This window comes from Balearica regulorum, chromosome 2 (assembly GCF_011004875.1).
Source record: "Balearica regulorum gibbericeps isolate bBalReg1 chromosome 2, bBalReg1.pri, whole genome shotgun sequence".
In the NCBI taxonomy this organism is placed as follows: Eukaryota; Metazoa; Chordata; class Aves; order Gruiformes; family Gruidae; genus Balearica; species Balearica regulorum.
The window spans coordinates 96,054,039-96,072,839 of NC_046185.1; the positions used below are offsets into that span (position 1 = coordinate 96,054,039).

General features: G+C 38.2%; 1 protein-coding gene across 1 annotated transcript; it reads right to left on the reverse strand.

Moving 5' to 3' along the window:
• Positions 1-496: 496 nt before the first annotated feature.
• On the reverse strand, positions 497-17,711 carry EEF1E1 (eukaryotic translation elongation factor 1 epsilon 1). The gene is made up of 4 exons (XM_075744993.1): positions 17,502-17,711; positions 15,554-15,754; positions 8,026-8,121; positions 497-867 (listed from the first exon to the last, which is right to left on the reverse strand). Exons 1-4 carry the CDS (start codon positions 17,694-17,696, stop codon positions 727-729), a joined length of 633 nt encoding a protein of 210 aa, XP_075601108.1. The 5' UTR covers positions 17,697-17,711; the 3' UTR covers positions 497-726.
• Between the last annotated feature and the right edge of the window lie 1,090 nt (positions 17,712-18,801).

Below are 18,801 nucleotides of genomic sequence, written 5' to 3' on the forward strand. Positions count from 1 at the left end.
CATTTGCACTTATGTGGAAATACCATATGAAGTGAAACATGCAAAAATCTTGAAAAATGCTAGCTTTGTTAGCTTTTTGCTTCTAGAATGAAAATAAAAAGTCCATGGACCACAAAGTGAAGTAGCAAGTGAACTAACCTTTTAAAAATCTTCATTTTCTTTACTGAAGAAAAACTAAAACATTTCACAGCCAAATTAAGACTACAGTTTTAAAATAATTTATTCAGTCACATAAATACTTTGTAACATTTGCATGTTCCCTTTTTCACATCCTTGGCACACAATATAGCTCTTAACTTTTACAAAACTAGTGTAAACATCCATGGAAAATAAAATAAAAAGAAAGCAGGACATATGTAAAAATTTAATAAATAGCAAAAGGAGTGAATAATTGAAGGAAAATAAGCAATTCTTTCCTACAAAGACCATGTAATTACACTTGAATGTTTAATTGAAGAAACTTTTCATTTTTAAAAAATAGTGAATTAAAACTCCATTTCCATCTTTCTACCATTGTTACATTTAATCAGATACATGATACAATTCTTGAACTGGTTCAATTTCTTGAACAAACAATAGCAATTCAATGCAATTGTATTATTTGAGGCATCAACAGTTTTGGTTCACATACAGAAGGTTACAAACGAGTATTTGCAAGTTAGTGGTTTTGGACAGTATAATTTCTAAGCTCCCAAACACCCTTCCAATATGACACTAAGACTCTCCTTAATGAGCATTAGTGTATAATCTGTTCTTGATAAAGATGACATTAGAGAGATGTTGTCGGACACCTGGATAATGTTGAATATGGTTGAACCAACGAGACACGTTAAGGTATTTCTCCTTTTCTTGCACTGTGAGGTCCACCTGCATGGGGAAGACATACAAGGTAGCAATAATACAGGGCACTGCATCGTTAGTGTCATAATGTGTGGTAAGGTAAAGTAAAAGTGGAGTTTTACAGCTGATTTCAACTCACACGAAAAGTTTTTATGGTCCAGAATTATTCTATCTTAATTTCACATATGCAAATTCACAGCCCCAAAAATGTATTTACTTTTAATTTACTCACATGAACAGGCCTTGAGGGTGGAATATACATTTGTATGTTGGGCGGGGGGAAAGGGCATTAGCTTGCTTGAATTTAATGCACCTATCTATTCATGGGGTTAGCATCCGGTATTGGGAGGGGCGGGGAAGAGTTCCACAACATGCACAAGTCTTTCACATCACTCTAACAGGTGATCCTGCCTCACAGACAGAGTGACTACTTAGTATTTCAAGGTGTATTATAAGTACAGGAATATGGTTTTTTCAGGCAATTATCAGACTGGATAGAAAAATTGAAAGTTGTTTTCCAGCTTGAGCAACAGTCATACAATAGTTACTAAGAAACAGCATAGCTTAATACTTAACTGTTCAGATGTGCTTGCTCACATTAAGATAGCAATGGAATGATTCAAATTGCTGCAGTAAAACAAACTGGAAAACTGTCCATACTTCATAAACATATTTAAAGTACTACCACTTCCTCCTGCAGTTTGAGGTCCTGTTGTTCACCAGAGTTGTCAAGTCAACAGCACAGTCGCTTGCTTACCTTAACCCAGATCTAAACAGCTGCAGGATCAGTCAGGAAGAAGACTCCAACTACCATACAGCTATTGCAACAGCTCCTTGCCACAGGAGTTGTGGCTAAGATTAATAAAGAGCTTAAAGCCTACCTTTACTTTTATCAGAGGACTGGCTCAGATATAGTAATCTACAGTTACAGATCTTAACTATACCTTTCAGAGTATTCTAAGTTCAAGCCAGCAACATCCCCAAAGCTTTGCTACAAGGTCTTTTAATAGTATGGAGCCTGTCAAGCCAGCTATAGAAGAACTATTCCATCCTGTATCACCTGTATTACTGCTCCTTGACTAGCAATCTTAGGTCTCCTCATTCCTCTGTAATGAAGTTAGCTTATCAGTTTAGACAATAATCTGTTCCCTGATATTAACCTACTGCAACTGAATTACAAATAGGGTAGTCCTCAAAAGGAGACTACAAAAACTGCATCAGGAACAAGATGTGATCTTCACATCAACTACCTCATCTTACCTCACCAATACTTAAACCAATCGGTACAGGATTCACCTCACTTCATTTTCAGTTACCTAAATTAGCCATCAAGTTTAACTTAGTCATCTTTTTAACACCTGCAGTCAATGAAAAAGGGCACACCTGTAGAGGATAGTTTTAACAGACAAATCACTAGCTAGACATGCCTAATATTTTTCATGTTTAGACTTCTAATCAAGGTTAATCCCCTCCTCAAAAGCTCAACAGATGGCATATTCCTTATGCCTTGTTCTACAAACACCAGATTTCATGGATACTGCAGGTTCATTGCAAATTTCATCTTGGGCACAGGACAGCTGGAAACAAATATATTCCGACAACCTTTAAATCACAGTAAGAGCTATACTGTATGAGTGAACAGCTGGTGTTCAAAACTAAAGCATCACGTTAAATTTCACTTTGTGACACACTAGACCTTTCAACTTCGAGTTGCCTATAACATTTGCTGCTTCCCTCTCACAGCCCAGCACTTGGATTAGAATTGGAAAGCTTTAAACATGTAGAGGTAAAAAGAAAATAAGGATATATATACTAGAAGATGAATCACTGGAAAAATACCAAGGAAGAGGAATTTCCGGGAGTTGCGGGAAGGAGTTCTAAACCAATGCCACGTAGCATTAAAGCTCTATTAACAGCAAGTTCAGAGCACAGCAACTGTGGCAACAACTGAAAAGCAGGGATCTTGCAGCTGCTCCTAAATCCAAATAACTCTTGTTCCTACAGGGCCCACCTGTCAGAATACAAGAGCAGCACTGCACATGAATTTGCACAACTTCTGTCATTTTGAACTGTTATGAACCCCAGTTCAGGCAGTATGAGAAAATCTGCTTTTCTTGTTGCTGGCATGGAAATGTAAGTGCTATTCCTACACCTGTACAGTCTGGTAGAAGGGCACAGACAAATCAATTAAAACACTGCCACATATTATTTTTGCTTAGCTAGAAACATAAGAGAGTTAAATCAGTATTAGCCAAGTGGAAAAGAGTAATATGGGTAAGCGGGAAAAACTCCAGAGTTTTTAAAGGCATTATAAACAAAAAAAGGAAGCTACTAAAACGTGACACTGAGTGCTTCACAAATTGCCTGAGCTTCTGCAAGTACAGTATATTCAGGACAAAAAACCCCTGTGTAGTACCATTTAGGGGAATATGATTTTGATCACCTGCAGTTTGTTATAATTAATAGTAGTTGAAAGCTGGTGCTTGGTATGAAGCTGTAGAACCACGTACAAAGCAACACAGCATGAAGGAGCAACACGTGTACTTTAAGGCCATCTAAAATTATTGAAAGTGAAGAAAAGTATTTAAGTATGAGCAGATACTAAAAATACCATCACTAAGTTCCATGAGTGTTGTATGCTTATAGTTATAATTACAGTACCCTTTTTCAAAGTTTTTAATAGGTAAGCACTTGGTTATGAAAATGCTGAACTAAACTTCAGTTTTTGCAGATACAGTATTTCCTCCTCATAATTTTATACTGATAATTCTCAATCTTCAGATTTCTCTGATGTAAATCAAAAATAAAGTCTGGAAAACTAGTTCTCCTCCATTCTGTTAACATAGTGAGAAAACATCTGAAGGGCAAAACAGACAGCTACTCTAATAACAAAATCCCTTTTTGTACTCTAGGCACAACAAGCAAGATATTTTTACTTATTTACATAATGTAGTCTATCAGTGAAATATATTAAAAAGCACTTTGTGGCATGCTCTACTTTTTACTTGGAACATAACTCTTAGGTTAATTGTTTAGAGATCACTTCCATGGCATTTTTTACAACATTTTGTTAGATGGGTATTTTCTGTTCTTTCTCATTAAATTAGATAATTCCCCCAAGTTAAGAAAGGCTGCTGTTCTGCTGTTAAAATAATTATTTGCTATTAAAGCAATTATTTTAATAGCAAAGAAGCAGCCACTCAATTTGACAGGCTTTTTTTTTTTATGTCATAAAAAAAAAAAAAAAAAGTCTTATTCTTTCACCACAAAGCTCACAAAGGGTAACCAAGGTGGTCATCATACAGTGCAACTAGATGATTTTCTAGAAGGGCTATAAATACACAAGTTTTAATTATATTTGCTTTCAGTAGCATCGGGGATACAGGCATAAATTCCCATTCCCACACCCTGCATGTACATGGAAAGTCTAAAAATACCTGCCTACATCTGAAGTTCTTCAGCATCAAGAAAAGGATAAGATACTATCACATTTTTTTGGTTTAGCCTTTAGATATGAGGAAAAAAACCCCAAACAAAACAGGTGAATGGTGTATTTCATGAAACAGATGTACTTTCACATAGTTTTGACTAATTTTCTGCTGTTGAAGGAACATGCTTAACATTAAACCTTTTCTTTAAGGTAAAACTTTTTTGTAATTCAGTTTAAGTACCACTTCTAGCATCATTGTTTAGAAGGAAAGCCTGTTATCCCAGTACTAACATATGCGGCGTATCAGTGAATATTAATAAAAAATCATGGCAATCTGTTTATTACAGGAAATGTTCATTATGGAAAAAAAATAGCTAGAAAATAAACTACTATTGCAGTCTCATTACATTCCAGTATTAGTAGTTCTGACCCAAGGAGAACAGCTTTGTTTGTTTTGTACTTGATTTGACCCCAAAATTTTGACTGAGGGTTCTTCCATTTGCAGATATAAATTTCACCCATAAGTTATTTTCTAGACCTTATTAAAGAAATTTTCAAGTCAGACATGTAGATTTGAGACTACTTCTTTGGTTCTGACAAAATTTTTGAATTATAAAAACAGATCAATCTTCGTATTGATTATTTCTCTAAAATAGAACTAGACTTGTGTTGTTTGAAAATACTTAAGAATAAAAATCTAGGGAAAAGGGTATTTTATTTTAAATAAAAAAAAAAAGATATGAAAACAAGTTCATTACCACAGGGGGAATTTAATGCTTACCGATTGCCTGAGCTATCCTCAAGCAATGATTCCAAATTCGTGTTTTCTCTGCAATCTATGCTTTAACCTAGTAGAACTTCATTTTTCATCATATTTATCCACATATGTATTTAAGTAATCAAAGTGTCTAAAGACAACAATATTTATACTAGATACATGGAGACACTGAATTACATATGAGAATGTAAATCACATTGCTTGAAAAAGCTCATTTAGATAGTATCAAGCATTACACTTTTTGGCTGCTTGTGACCTATATTATGATGAACAACAATGTACACAATTTAGTTCCCGCCTTATTATTACAAGTGTATATTTCTAATTAAGAGACTCAAAATAGACTCAGTCTGCAAGAAGCCTGAAACACTACCTATGAATCTGACTCACTCATTAAGATACTAATTTCTTTCCCACAATATTTAAACACATAGTACTATCGTGCTTATTAAGATAACTAGAAGGGAAGAAGAATAAAAGACAGGCATACAACTGCAAAATTAAGACTTGCTGCTGTTCACTAGACAAACTGATTAGTAAGTTTGATGAGCCTGGACAGTGAAGAATCAGGTTCCAGAACCCACCCTAGATTATGGGAAGGGCAAAATGAAGGTGGGAGGAAGGAAGAAATACGAAGATGTGTGATATATATTCACAAACACTAAGAAAGGAAGATGAAACCACAGGTGAAGAAGTGAGCAATAGGATTGGATGGTAATAAAAACTTTCCCAATGAAATGTGTATCAGAAGGTTTTTAAAGTTTTAACAATACTGAGGCTCATTCAAGACAATCATGGTATGTCACTAATATTTACAGCGTTCTATTACTAATGTCTGTGTTAGCATGTAGTTGTTAGTCTATCAAAAGCAGATAGATTAATCCTAACGGTCATTATCAGTAACATTTTCAGATCAATTTTCTGAACAGCTTAATGGACAGGAAGAACTGTGGGTCTTTCCCCAACACACACCCCGCCTCCCATTTCTGCCTCCTCTCTTGAAGAATTATAAAAAACATTTATTGATATTTTGCACAAGGCTTAGCTGAAACAGCAGTGGATATGACAAACTGCTTCCCTGGACCACATCACATTAAGAAATACAGCAGCTTTCCCTGCTCCCCCTCCCATTAAAGCTTAGGGCAGAGAAGCAGCTCTGGACGTACTCTCTTCTCATTAGAGGAAAAATAAAAATTAAAAAAAAAAAAAAAATCACAATTCTACAGTTCAAGATCTTACCTCTACAATTTAATACTAGTATTAATCAATTCTGAAACCTTCAAAATACATGTAATTCCTAGCTAGTAGCTCCTAGATTTTCCTTTTCATTTAGGATAGCCATTCCGTTATTTGTCCTTTATACCTTTCTGATTCAGAAAATTATCTTCCATGGAATCAAACATTTCAGAAACAGATGCTGTACTATAAACTTGTCCCAAGTAGTGTCTGGATGGTTGCAGGCACCCAAGAGCACCAAGTCATTTGTTTTTACCATCTGTTCTATTTCCCAAAGCAATAACTTGTATCTTTTCTCCTTGATTAGGTGGTCTACTCTAGAGCAAACTTTAAATTTAAAATATGCTTGATTTTCCCCTAAGTTTTTGAAAAAATGTCTCATTTGAACTCATCTCTCTTACAGCGTATACAGCTGTATTTTTAGAAAGTACATATACATTTTTTCCTATGTCTACATATCATATATAAAAGGTAACTCACTCTGACACTTTAGTCAACACATCTATCCTACCACTTAAGATATTTTACAAGGCAAATATGATTTAACAGATTTAATTCTAAGTGACTGACTCTAACATGTTTTCAAAAACCTTCTGAAATGAAGTTTCCTTTCCCTCTGCTCTGCTTGACACTCTCTCATTTGAACTTTTACTCCTGGACAGTCAAGATATATAAGTTCTCTCTCATTTCTGGTAGTATTTCATTACTTGATCTTCTCCCCTGCCTCAGTCTCCCTTTTTAAGTGTAGCAATCTTGCATTCTTCTCCCAGAGCTCTGCTTTTAATTGTATGCAGTAACTATTCACCCAGTTGATTGAATTCACTGATTCTCAGACACATGTGCATTTGTCAGAGGCATCTTTTCTCATTATCTCCTCCTCTCCAATGTTCCAATGTAAAGCTGACTGATTTTTATCTTCTCCCAAGAATTTAGCAGACCTTTTTGTGTAAGTCCTTTGGTTTGACCCACTCCAGAGAAGGACAGCTCATTTACAATCACATTCCAGACACCAAAATAGAAGTAACTTCTACTGCTTCATCTTTCATTACCATTTGGATTTCAGAACTGAGGTACAATGATTTATAAGCACTTCATAGTAAACCCTGAGCTGACTACAAAGAATCTCAGTATCTTCTCCACTCAGTACAAACTTTTATTTTGTGGGTTTTTTTTTTTTTTTGTTTTTCTCCTAAGTACCAGCTCCCTATTTTCATATTCTGTATGTTATCAAGTCTTATGACTAAGTCTTGAAACACAAATGACATTTTGCAATGGCTCACACTTTTATATGCATTCATCCTTCAGGAACTTAATTTATATGCATCTTTCATAGCACCAGCAGCATTTCTCCAATACTAACAAGGTTAGTACTTTCAGTTCTGACACGTCCTTTCAGCTTCATTTATCTATTTCCCCATGTAGTTCTGTCAGCAGTCATGTTTCAGACTTGACTAGATAGATTCTTCATACCTAGAAACACAGGGACAGGTATCCCCCTTGTTATATTAGATAGATGAAACTAAAGCATTCTGGACACTACAGATAATACACTTCTTTTGACAGATCCATAGCTAAATATTAAAAAAAGTAAAAAGATATTTATTTGAAGTTGTTATAAGAAATCTCACCATTTTTGTTCTGTATCAATTCAGTAGGTCAACTTCTACAACAATAAACTGCCCTTTAGATAACCAAGAATTACGACAGTTGTACGTATAAAAATAATGCAAATAACACTTACCATGACATGATGCAATCCATAGTACATCAAAATGTCTGCTAAGGTAAAAATGTTTCCTGCAAGGTAAACTTTGTCTTCAAGGTATATGTTAAGATCCTAAAAAGGAAAAAGTCATTATATTGCTGTAGCATTGACTTTGTAAGACAAAATTTTAAAGCAATTGTTAAAAATAATAGAAAACTTCCTCTGGAGACTATACATATAAAATAAACGCCAGCTTTCATTTATCCCAACTCAGCAAAGGAAAAACACATTAAAAGAAGAAAAAAAATCTAAAAAGTGTCGAGATGATAAACTAAAATATCATCATACTTTGACAGTGAGAATTCAGTAACGTTTAAATGTTGGTCTCTACACAAAGTGCTAGCCAGTTTGCTGCTGGCACATAATCTTTCATAATTCCCCCACTTACATCCACTCAAATTTTTGTAAATACAAGTGTGATTTATTTTACATGTGCAGCTGACTCCACAGAAATACTTTCAAATCTGTCTTTTCTTGGCTTCAAATTACTGGTATTCTAAAATGCAGGAGTAGTGTGTTTGGTTTTTTTCTTTTATTAGCACGTATGACTCAAGCACCACTGTTACATGTTTAACACTTGGTAAATAGAAAATGCAGTCCTATGATCAAAGGAGACATACTGCTCTTCCAGCACCAGCTTCTGTCCTCCAGGACTCACTCAATGCAGCTGGTCAGCAAGGTTCTGGAACTCAAAATGTGTAAGAACCAGAAAAACACAAAGGGATACTGTGGTAGAAGACAAATAACACTTTTCAAGCTCAGTGTCAGAAACTTGATACCCATCAGCTGGTATCATTTGACACCTGCTTTTATTAATGTTGAAATCACTGCTAGCAATTCTTAATGACTGATACTGTCAATTCAGTTGCTATCTAAGTCCATATAAAGAGAGCACTGCTTCAGCATTTTAAGGTCATATCTCTCTCTCAACAATTCCGTATCAGAGGCTGTAAAAGTAGGTAGTAGGCAGCTTCCATTTAGGTTCAGTAAATAAATATTTCAAATATTTATTACTGGAAGACCCTTTTTCATGGCATTTTTGTATGGAGTTATTCTCTGCCAAAAAACAGGAGGCTGATTCATCGTTGCTCAAGTCTTATCAATTTTGAGAATACAGGCATCATGCATCAGCTCTACCTCTTTACCTGTCCTTTCTTTTCTCCACATCTTACCTAGTTCTCATCCCATTTATGTACCTTTCTGCCTCCTCCTTCCCTCTGAATAAAGAAATGTAAAGCAAACAAAATTATCTACTTTAACCCTGATGCCAGCATAAGCAAGCTTTAGTTTTACAACATTCTTTTCAGAAATGTAGGAAAACAGTTTCCCAGCTTTTCCTTGGATTTGGAAACTCTCCCTGTTAGTATTCCTGCGCTGGTTGAGAAAACTTGTAGTAAATGCACTCCTTTTTTCTCAGAGATCCCCTTAAGCTACCCTCTCCCCCCATCGCTGAAACAGAGGTGGGCAGCTTAAACATAACATTTTTCAAAACGTCCCTGAAATAATTTTTCAGTCTCAATTACAGCATGTTCCATTTTAAGACAACCTATTATTTTTTTTAAAAAAGTCTAGGGCAAGGAGAAGGGGGTTAACAATTAGTAAACAATTTAGAAATTACATTTAGCCTTAAGCATATTGCAGTTTTTGTGGTTCCATAATTTTACTGATATGGAGATATCCTACAGTACATACATAAAAAAAACAAACCACAAAACTAAAATGCTAAGACTTTAAGACATCTGACCTTGCATTTGAATTTGACAAGTTTGACTCCATTATGCCACCTTACTATTTATTTGAGAACCTCTTCATGACAGGACTCCTGTACTTCTGTAATATTTAAACATCCTCATGTCTGCTTTGATTTATTAGAGCAAATCAGGGAAAAATATTAACCCCTGCATAGCTAAAATTCTGTAAGGTCATCTGCCCCTGGCTATGTAGCTTCTCTTCTTTAGACTGGTTTACTGCTTTGTTCACATTAGTGAGCTCACGAATCACTTTAAACACGTAACTACAGTTCTGTGGAATTTCATACACACCACACAAAGGCAAATGCAAGAAGAAAAAAAATCTCTAAAGATCTGTTCACTAGAAAAAAAATCATAAAATTGTCTATTCTGACAATCAGATTCTCTGATCAGCATTTTTCCTTTTGATTAACCACAAATTCAACATGCATTATAATAAGAAGTAACGCCACTGAAAGTGTATCCCCTTCCACCCCTTTTCTTCTTAGTTCAGGCTATGGAATCAGGATTTTGTCAAGTAAAGCACTCACTGTCTCTGAAGGTGCAATCAACACAGTTATTTCCCTGTGAAATTTTGGATTTTAGCACCAAAGAAATTATGGCATACTAATTCTTAGTTTTATAGATATTCAAGAGGTAGGCTAGTTTCTATACAGAAATATTGTTTGCCCAGTTGTTCAGGACAGGTTAATATCATACAAAGATGGGTTAATACCACACAAAGAATATATTTGTTCTTTGAATATACTGTGCATGTGTACTCAAAATATTCATCAATAGAAAAAACCCTAAAACTTTAAAGACAAGGTAAGTCATTACAGCGTGAACAATTATTTATTCTGGTTCATCAAATTGTGTGAAGTCAGTTAATTGAGCAAACGTAATCTGACAAAAATGGTTTAGTCTTGAATAAATTAGCATTAGTTTACAGTTCTGTTTTTAAACATGCACTTTCCTCCCATAAAATATATACAGATATTCCAATTTCATTCTGTAAATCAAGCTAATTCAGAAACACCACAGTACCTTTTTTTTTCCTCCACATGCACTAGGCACATTTACTTAATCTTGCCTCATGGGTTATGCTTCCCATTGACGATTATATTATTGGCTAATAGTCAACTGTGTTAAAATTCCTGAAAGTCAGGCTTTCTTAAGTGACCATTGTATTAAGCCGAAGTAGTGTTCCTGTCCTGGAGAGATTAATGGAAATACAAATACAAAATTGTATTTGAATTTCTATTACATCCAGGAAATTCAGGTCTGTTAGCTGTCATTTATAGCATTGTCTTTCATGTTTTGAACAACACTACTTAAATTGATTATGCATATACAAACCCAGTATTAAATGACTGAAATACTTAGAAGTTGCTTATAACTATATGAACTTATTGTTGCAATCCCATAGAAAATACTTTCTCAAATTTTAGACAGGTTTTTTTAAGGCATAACTGCAGTTTGATGCACTAATATGCGTTGAACAACTGCAGCAATTCAAATTCCATTGAGGGAGGGAAAAAAAATGGAAAGAAGAGATATTGCATTATTTATGGACTAACCAATGGATTTCCATTTGGTTGTTCTGTGGAAAAAAATCCAATTTACAGCCCATATCTGGAGTGACAGCTCAACATATCCCATCCATGGCACACTTCTGGCTACCCCACAGCACTGCTTACTATCTTTCAAGTATGCAATCTAATTGTCTGTAATCCAATTCATCCATTAAGGCGACTGAATCCCTTCCAGTCACCGCAAGCTGAGACAGCAGCTCGGGTAAGTAACAGTTGCTTCTTACAATGACTCAATAGCTTATAACAGATCTAATCATACTCGTGATTTTGTTTTGGCTATTTAGTCTACAACACCACGCTGCTGGTGTACGTACTTCCCTTACACAGAAGCACATGCTTTCAGTCAGCAATATTCTCGAGGTCATTTATGCCCTAAATGCCCCTGTATCGCACCATGCAAAGACAAAGAGCTGAGCACTCTCAAATGCCTTAGGAAAGCCTCTGACAATGCAGAACCTAAGAACAGGATTCTGCAGCCATATCCAAGAAAAGCAGAACTGCACTCTTGGGCCATGGCCATATTTTTAATTCCAATGCAAGACTTTTCTGTGTAACTGGCAAGCTATGAGGTAAACCTGGTCTGGAAGAATATTATATTCAACACACTCAGTTTCCTGCAAAAGACAGAAGAAAAAATAATCAGCAAATGTTGCTCAAAGTCAACATTCAACCTTTTATACCCCTAAGCACACAAAAAATATCCTGGTGCTAACAGAAAAGGGAGAGAAGTGAACATGGAAACTCAAAGTTTAAAACATGCTTGCTGGACAAGCTTGCCAAAGTGGGTAGGCAACCCATTTAGAAGTCTGTCAAAAAACAGTGTACAATAACTGCGGATTAATGGCATGGACAGAGCATGGATTAACCTGCTCATATATTTGTGGAAACAGTAATTTTTCAAACAAGCACAGTAAATAAGAATGGAAGCTCTCTTATTCAGTTTTCTAACTGGATTTCATGATTACAGACAGCACAAGAAATTGGGACAAAACTAGGTGAAATCAAGGAACATTTTTTTGTACGAGACACTGAAAGTACACAAAAAATTCTTGGTTATTATTATCCTTCAAAGACAAGAAATTTCTAAATTTCTGTGGAAGCTTTTCCGTGAATTCAAGTACCAGCTCCCAGTTATGTAGAATACGCCTCTGAGGATGGGGTGGGTGGGGGAAAAACCGTCAAGTTTTGAATACCTAAAATTCACAAAGAGGCATTCAAATCTCTGGAATGGAATTCATTAACATCTAAGCAGACATTTGGTGGCACAGAACTTCCACGAAGGTTCTCGATTCTTTCCCAGAAGAGTCAAACAATTACTAGTTATCAGGCACGATGACTCAGTAATTTCCAGATTTTTTTTCCTATGCAGTTTAATTTACCACTAACCAAACATCAAAGCAGCAAAGGAAAATACTCTCTCATCCCGTGGAAAAAAAAAAGTTAACATAACGCATTGAGTATTATGTTCCCACCACTACTGACAATCATTCCTACATATCTGCTAAAGAACAGTCCAGAGGTATTGCTCCCCATTTATTTTGTCCAGTCTGAGAGCTCAAATCAAAGCTAGACAAAACTTGAAGAGCACTTTCATTGACCAGTTCTGAACAGTATGGCATTTGCTCTGAATGAACATAAAAAGCCTGGTTGAGACTGACTTCATGATTGTTTTCATGCCAAATAACAGCTTTATTCAACAGGTCAGTGAGAACAATTTAAGAACATTTTCTTAAGGCCAACAGAAACCCCTTCCTGTTCAAATTAACAAACATTAAACCAATTATTTACCAATGTTTTTCAAAACCACATCACCTCAGTTAAGGGTTAAATAGAGGCAGCCTAAAATTTATATCAGAAGTGAGTGAACTGTTTTTGGTACAGCTTATTATAAATTGTGGCTCTAGGCTGCAACTGTCCCAAGACTGCCATTGTGTATTCCAGACACGTCGTAAAGCTACCACCTCAGACTTGCCTCCCTATTTTAGCTTTTTTTTTTTTTTTTCCACCCGTACTCCCTTTTGGCATAGTATACTTTAATGGTAGGCTGCCTCTTTTCCTGATTAATCATGATGGCAAGAGAACAAATTAAAAAAAAAAAAATCTTAATTGCTATACTATGAAATTATTAGTGCTGGAACAATTCCACAGCAGCCCTGTGTCAAAATAAATTCTGGCTATTCAACATCTGCTAAGAAAAAAAAATTCATAGGAAAATTTTAAAGTGGTAATATCTATTAGAATTTCCTTATTTTTTTTACAAGAAAGGTTGGACTAGATGATCCTTGAGGTCTCTTACAACCTGGTATTCTATGACTAAAGGCAGAGATTCTCCCTCAAGTGACACTGACTGTTTCTCAGTAAGGAAACTTTGCTTTTTTTTTTGATACGCTTGATTTATCTACGAATCTGCATTTTGGTATATTATCTTTTCTACACTGTCAGTGTTGCTAAGGTTAAAACTGAAAAGATACCAGCTTCAACATGAAACCATCATATCTCTGCATCTGGTTTTAATACTCAAATGCAGTTATGCAAATACTCCCATGTGCGTGCTGACAAAGCAGGTATCATCCTTAAGCAATTCAGAGCAGGTATATTTTGTTATAAAAAGACAGAAAATTTGCTACAGCTAAACCTGAAGTTAAACCCTGATTAGTCAATGCCTCCTTCAATCAAGTTCTGAAAATCCCAAAGGGTAGACACTTTTCCTGCAGTATCTGTAGAATAACCATAACTGTAAAGGCTTTGATAGCATTTAGATAGAAAATAAGACCAGAGATGTTACAAAAAGAGAAGCAATGTAAACTCACGCTTAACCAATGGAAGATATTTCATGGGTATAATGAGATCAAGATAATTCAGATTATCTGGGGTGTGAGAGAAATGGTTCTTTAGGGCTTTCAACAAGTTGATCCTTGTAAAGCAGGCATAATATTCCAAGTCCTCAAGATCAAGGAGGCTGTCAGTTTGAAAAGGACAACAGACGACTAACAAGGTTTTGTTTCGCACCATTTTAAGTGCAAGATTTTCCTTGATTTTACATTACACAATGTTAACTGTTGAATGCTGTTTCAGTTTATCTTTGGTTTCTGCAATAGTTCTAGATGACTCAGACTTGTCACACCTAATACAAGTCCAAAGTATTAATTAAGACTCTGCTAGCCTCAGGTAAAGTCAACCTTCCTAACACCCTGCAGCTCACAAAGCTATTTCTAAAGCCAGACCCTCTAGTAGCACTGAGCATTGTGTACTTTCCATCTAAAACATACTTTTAAAATTAAAAAAATAAAGACTTCAAAAATTGATTGACTTTCACTGCTGTTTCATACACACTTAGTAAACAGAGCCCTTAGCACTTAACAGTGTAAAGCAAATTTTCTCTTCAAGCTCTGTTCCCACAAGACTGCAAAAATACTAATTACCAGTCACAAGGTGTAAGGAGGAAAATAGAGTAAGTTTTGCTGTCTACTCCCTGCCATCTGGCTACTCAAACAATGAGGTGACCCTTGAGAGTCTCTTTTCTGCTTCCACCTGTTTAAGAGGAAGTAAGCCTCAGACTACAAGAAAGGTTTAACACAGTAGACCAAAGCCTCCATAAAAATAGCTCGATGTGAAGGGCAGCTTTGCAGAGATTCCTTTATGACTTTGCTTTTCACACACAATTCTGTCCAGTAACTCCTTTTGGCATCAATACCAATTACCACAACATCAAGTACGGCCTGCATTCCACAGTTACCAAATCAATAAGAATAGCTCTTGGAACAATCAGAGCAGTGTCATCTTGAAGTACACCACAAACTTGTTTATAACTGAGGTTTTATGAAGACAGTAGGAAACTGGCACCTTACATGGCTAATAAGAGACTAGGCAGCTGAACAATCTCTCAACTATCTGGAACACCCTGGATAGTTTACAGCGGTACAGCCATAAAACTCTGTAGGAGCTCTGCTTCATGTATTTTACAGATTAAGCTGTTTCCCTGTTTCAGGATGTTGGGGTATTTTTGTCAATAAAAGTGAAAAGCAGCAAGCAGAATAAAAGCCAGTGCTTAAAGATACTGTCAAGTCTTCAGTGTTTGATCAGTTTTATTAATTGATTGTTCATACACACATTAGCACTGTAGTCTTCAAGGTCTAGTGACTCCAAAATTCAGTGGCAAGGCAATTAAGTACTCCCTACCTTCAGAATTATTCTAGTATCTTCTTTACTAGAGCCTCCATCTACTCGAGTCACTCTGTATTCCAACCACTGCTGAACGACAGCTTTCTCTTCTGCAGTAGTTCCAAGCAGCTGGTCTTTCTTAGCCTGTTTAACTAGGTGGGCAGCTATAGTCATAAATCCTGTCAGACCAGGACCACTGTTTGTTTGAAGAACAGGAACCTAGAAAAGGAAACAAAAGTGCATTAGTAAACAACTCATTCAAAAAACAGTCTCCATAAGAACAGCTATTGTTTTTTGTAGCTCCTCAAAAGGATCTTTTAAGCAATATATCAGAATGTAGAAGTATTCATACCAAAGGCTGTAACATAAAAAGTGTATGTTCTCTTTTTTACTCTTTGGGGTGGTTTATTTTCAGCTTTGACAGGAGCGTATTTAGCACATGGACAAACCAAGACACCTTTACCTCCAATCAATCAAACTCTACCAATATTAGCAAGAAATAGTATTGCTCATTCTAACAGCGGATTAACTAACTTTTAACTCATTTTCAAATTCAGGACTCTGACTTAAGATTGTAGCGTCGGTAGCATCCAATTTGTCTCCAAGCAGACTGCAGTAGCCAGATGTACTGAAATGCTTATTCATACTTACTGTTCTATTGCCAAATACTCCGACAAAAGTTAGTAGCTCACTGGTATTGGGGGAGGACAACACATCGCTCCTCTAACTTTAACCATATCTTTGTTAGCGACATTAGCACATGTTAAACCATGGGAAAGGAAACTGATCCGCTAAGAGAGTCAGAAGTTAAATGAATGAATTGAAACTCACTGCAACAGACTAAAGCCCATTCAGTCATTTATGACATCAAATGACAGAAGAAAAACTGATTAAAATGCAATACTTTTTTCTTTTTAAAGTATCTGACCACAGAGGAGTCTGTCTATGTTCAGATTTAATTAACATAAGATGCAAGTTGAAAGCATAATATTCATTCTGCCGTTTTATCAAGAGTCTTTGACTACTATTTAATTTTTCTACTGAACAGGCAATCAGAAAATACATGGCTAGATCTAGTTACTTGATTTTTCAGAATTATGCTTCACAATAATAGCATTAAAATACCCATTGGGTTGTTAAATAATTAAGGAAGTTTTTGCAACCAAAGAACATATATTGCTATTCAGGACTCTAATCATAAACAGTAAAGTCAAGGAAAAAAAACATAAGATGACTGCACAGCTTCTTTTCTCTGTTGTCCTTCTCTTAGGGAATCATAGAAAGGCCCTTACGCATTTGTGACACCCTCAGCACCACGTCACACTTTTCATGCCTCAGGTGCCTCTTAAACCACAGAACTTAATGTTTCCATATGAACTTCAAAGTGTCAAGCCATCTACCTTGAAAGAGCAAAATATTTAAGAGCAACAGTTCTTCACTACAGACGCATTTCTGATATTAACAAGGTAACTTTTTCACATGATTTAACTACACTAGCACATATATATAACTGTACTGGCACCAGGAAAACACACGGATAAGGGAAGCACCGTGAGAACAAGCACATTTCAAGCCAACATCCCTCCAACAACACACGATAACCCTTCCACAGGCAGAGGGAAAAGGTTTTCAGAACCTGCGAGTAGGTAGCGAGGCCTTACAGCTACAATTTAAGGCGGGGGGCGAAGGAAGGGGCTGAGGGAGAAAAGGTGAAACCCCCTGCTCAAGGGGAAGAGCTGACCGTGCGGGGATGGGCAGCTGAGGCCGACACAGGGCCCGCCCACTCCGGAGACCGGGCTGTGGGGAGCCCCAGTCACCATCGCACCGGTAACTGGGGGGAATGGCCGTGCGGGGACGGCGCCGAGGCGGGAGGGGAAGCGGCGAGGGAAGAAGCCATTAGGGAAAGAGGTCAGTGGACACCCGCGCGCACCGCTGCCCGCTCCCGGCCCCTCCTCGCTCCCTTCACCTTCCGCTCCCCCTGGACGCCGTACTTGTTCCCTTTCGGCAGACCCAGCAACTTCTCCAGCAAAGCCAGCTCATCCACGCCCGGCCCCGGCCGCGCGGCAGCTGCCATCTTTGGCGGAGGACCACCTGGGAAGGGAAGGACAGCGACAGTCGCCACCTGACAACAACCGCCAACCCCATTGGAAGATGAAACCATCACGCCGTCAAAGAAACCGTCACTGCTATTGGCCTGAAGAAGCCAGCTAGCCAATCAGACGTTCGACGCAGACAGCGCATGCGCTGAACCTGTCTTTGAAACCCCGCGGGGGCGGGGGAAGTGCTGTGGGCCACTAAGGGTGTGTGCTCTGTCGCGTGCATGCGTTCCCCGCCCATATGGCGTTTGCGCATGTGTACTCGAGGGGGGCGGGGACTAAGCCACGCCTCTAGGGCGTGGCCTCAGGCGGGGGTAGGCGAGACCGCTGTGGGGCTCTGGGGTCGGTAGCGGGTTCCCGGTGCCAGGCAGGCGCGGGAGGGGCAAACGTGGAGCTGGGGGCCTCCTCGCCGCTCCACGGCCAGGCCATCGGCAGCGGGGGTCGAGCAGCCCCGCGGCCTCACGGAACAAGGCGCTTTCCAGCCCGCGTCCGCTCGCCGGCTCTGCCCAAGTCGGGATGGAAATAGCGTCCTTTTCCAACGGAAATAACGGCTGCTTTCTTCCCGGAAAGGGGCAAGATCCGTTGATGGGTTTGTCGCTGTGCTTCTGACCGAGGCGAATAAAAGGAGGAAAGCCGGTGGCTTTCCTCATCCCGGCACAAGCCCTACGCAGTCCTCGGTTCGCAGCGCTACCGCCCGGCCCTGGGGTTGCCCGGTCGCTGGAGGCGAGCAGGGGCGGCCCGCCAGCCATGGCCCCCCCCGCTCTCCATGTCCTGGCCCGCCCGGTCCCGCGCTGCCGCGGCGGGCTTCGTGGTTCTGTGGCTCCCTTGATGCAGCTGCAACGTGCTGTCTTGTCTCTCCCTTCGCTCGGGTCTCTTAGAAAACAAGCCTCATGAGATGGCACTGCTTCTCCAGCCGTTTACCAGCCCTGCCTTTCTCCACCACCACGTCAATTTTGAACCTGTTTTCCAGGTGTAGCTAAGTTTCGCAGAGAAGCTGAAGTTTCAGAGCGTGCTACCTCGCTAGAGATTTGGTGAACTGAAGGAAGGATGATGGCGCAGAGCCGAGCCATGATACGTGCCCAGAAAGGGCATCGAAGAGGAGGGGTAGAAGTAGTGTTGAGAAAAGCGTGTTAATGAACCATGTTTAATGGTAGCAGTGAAGTTAAGAGA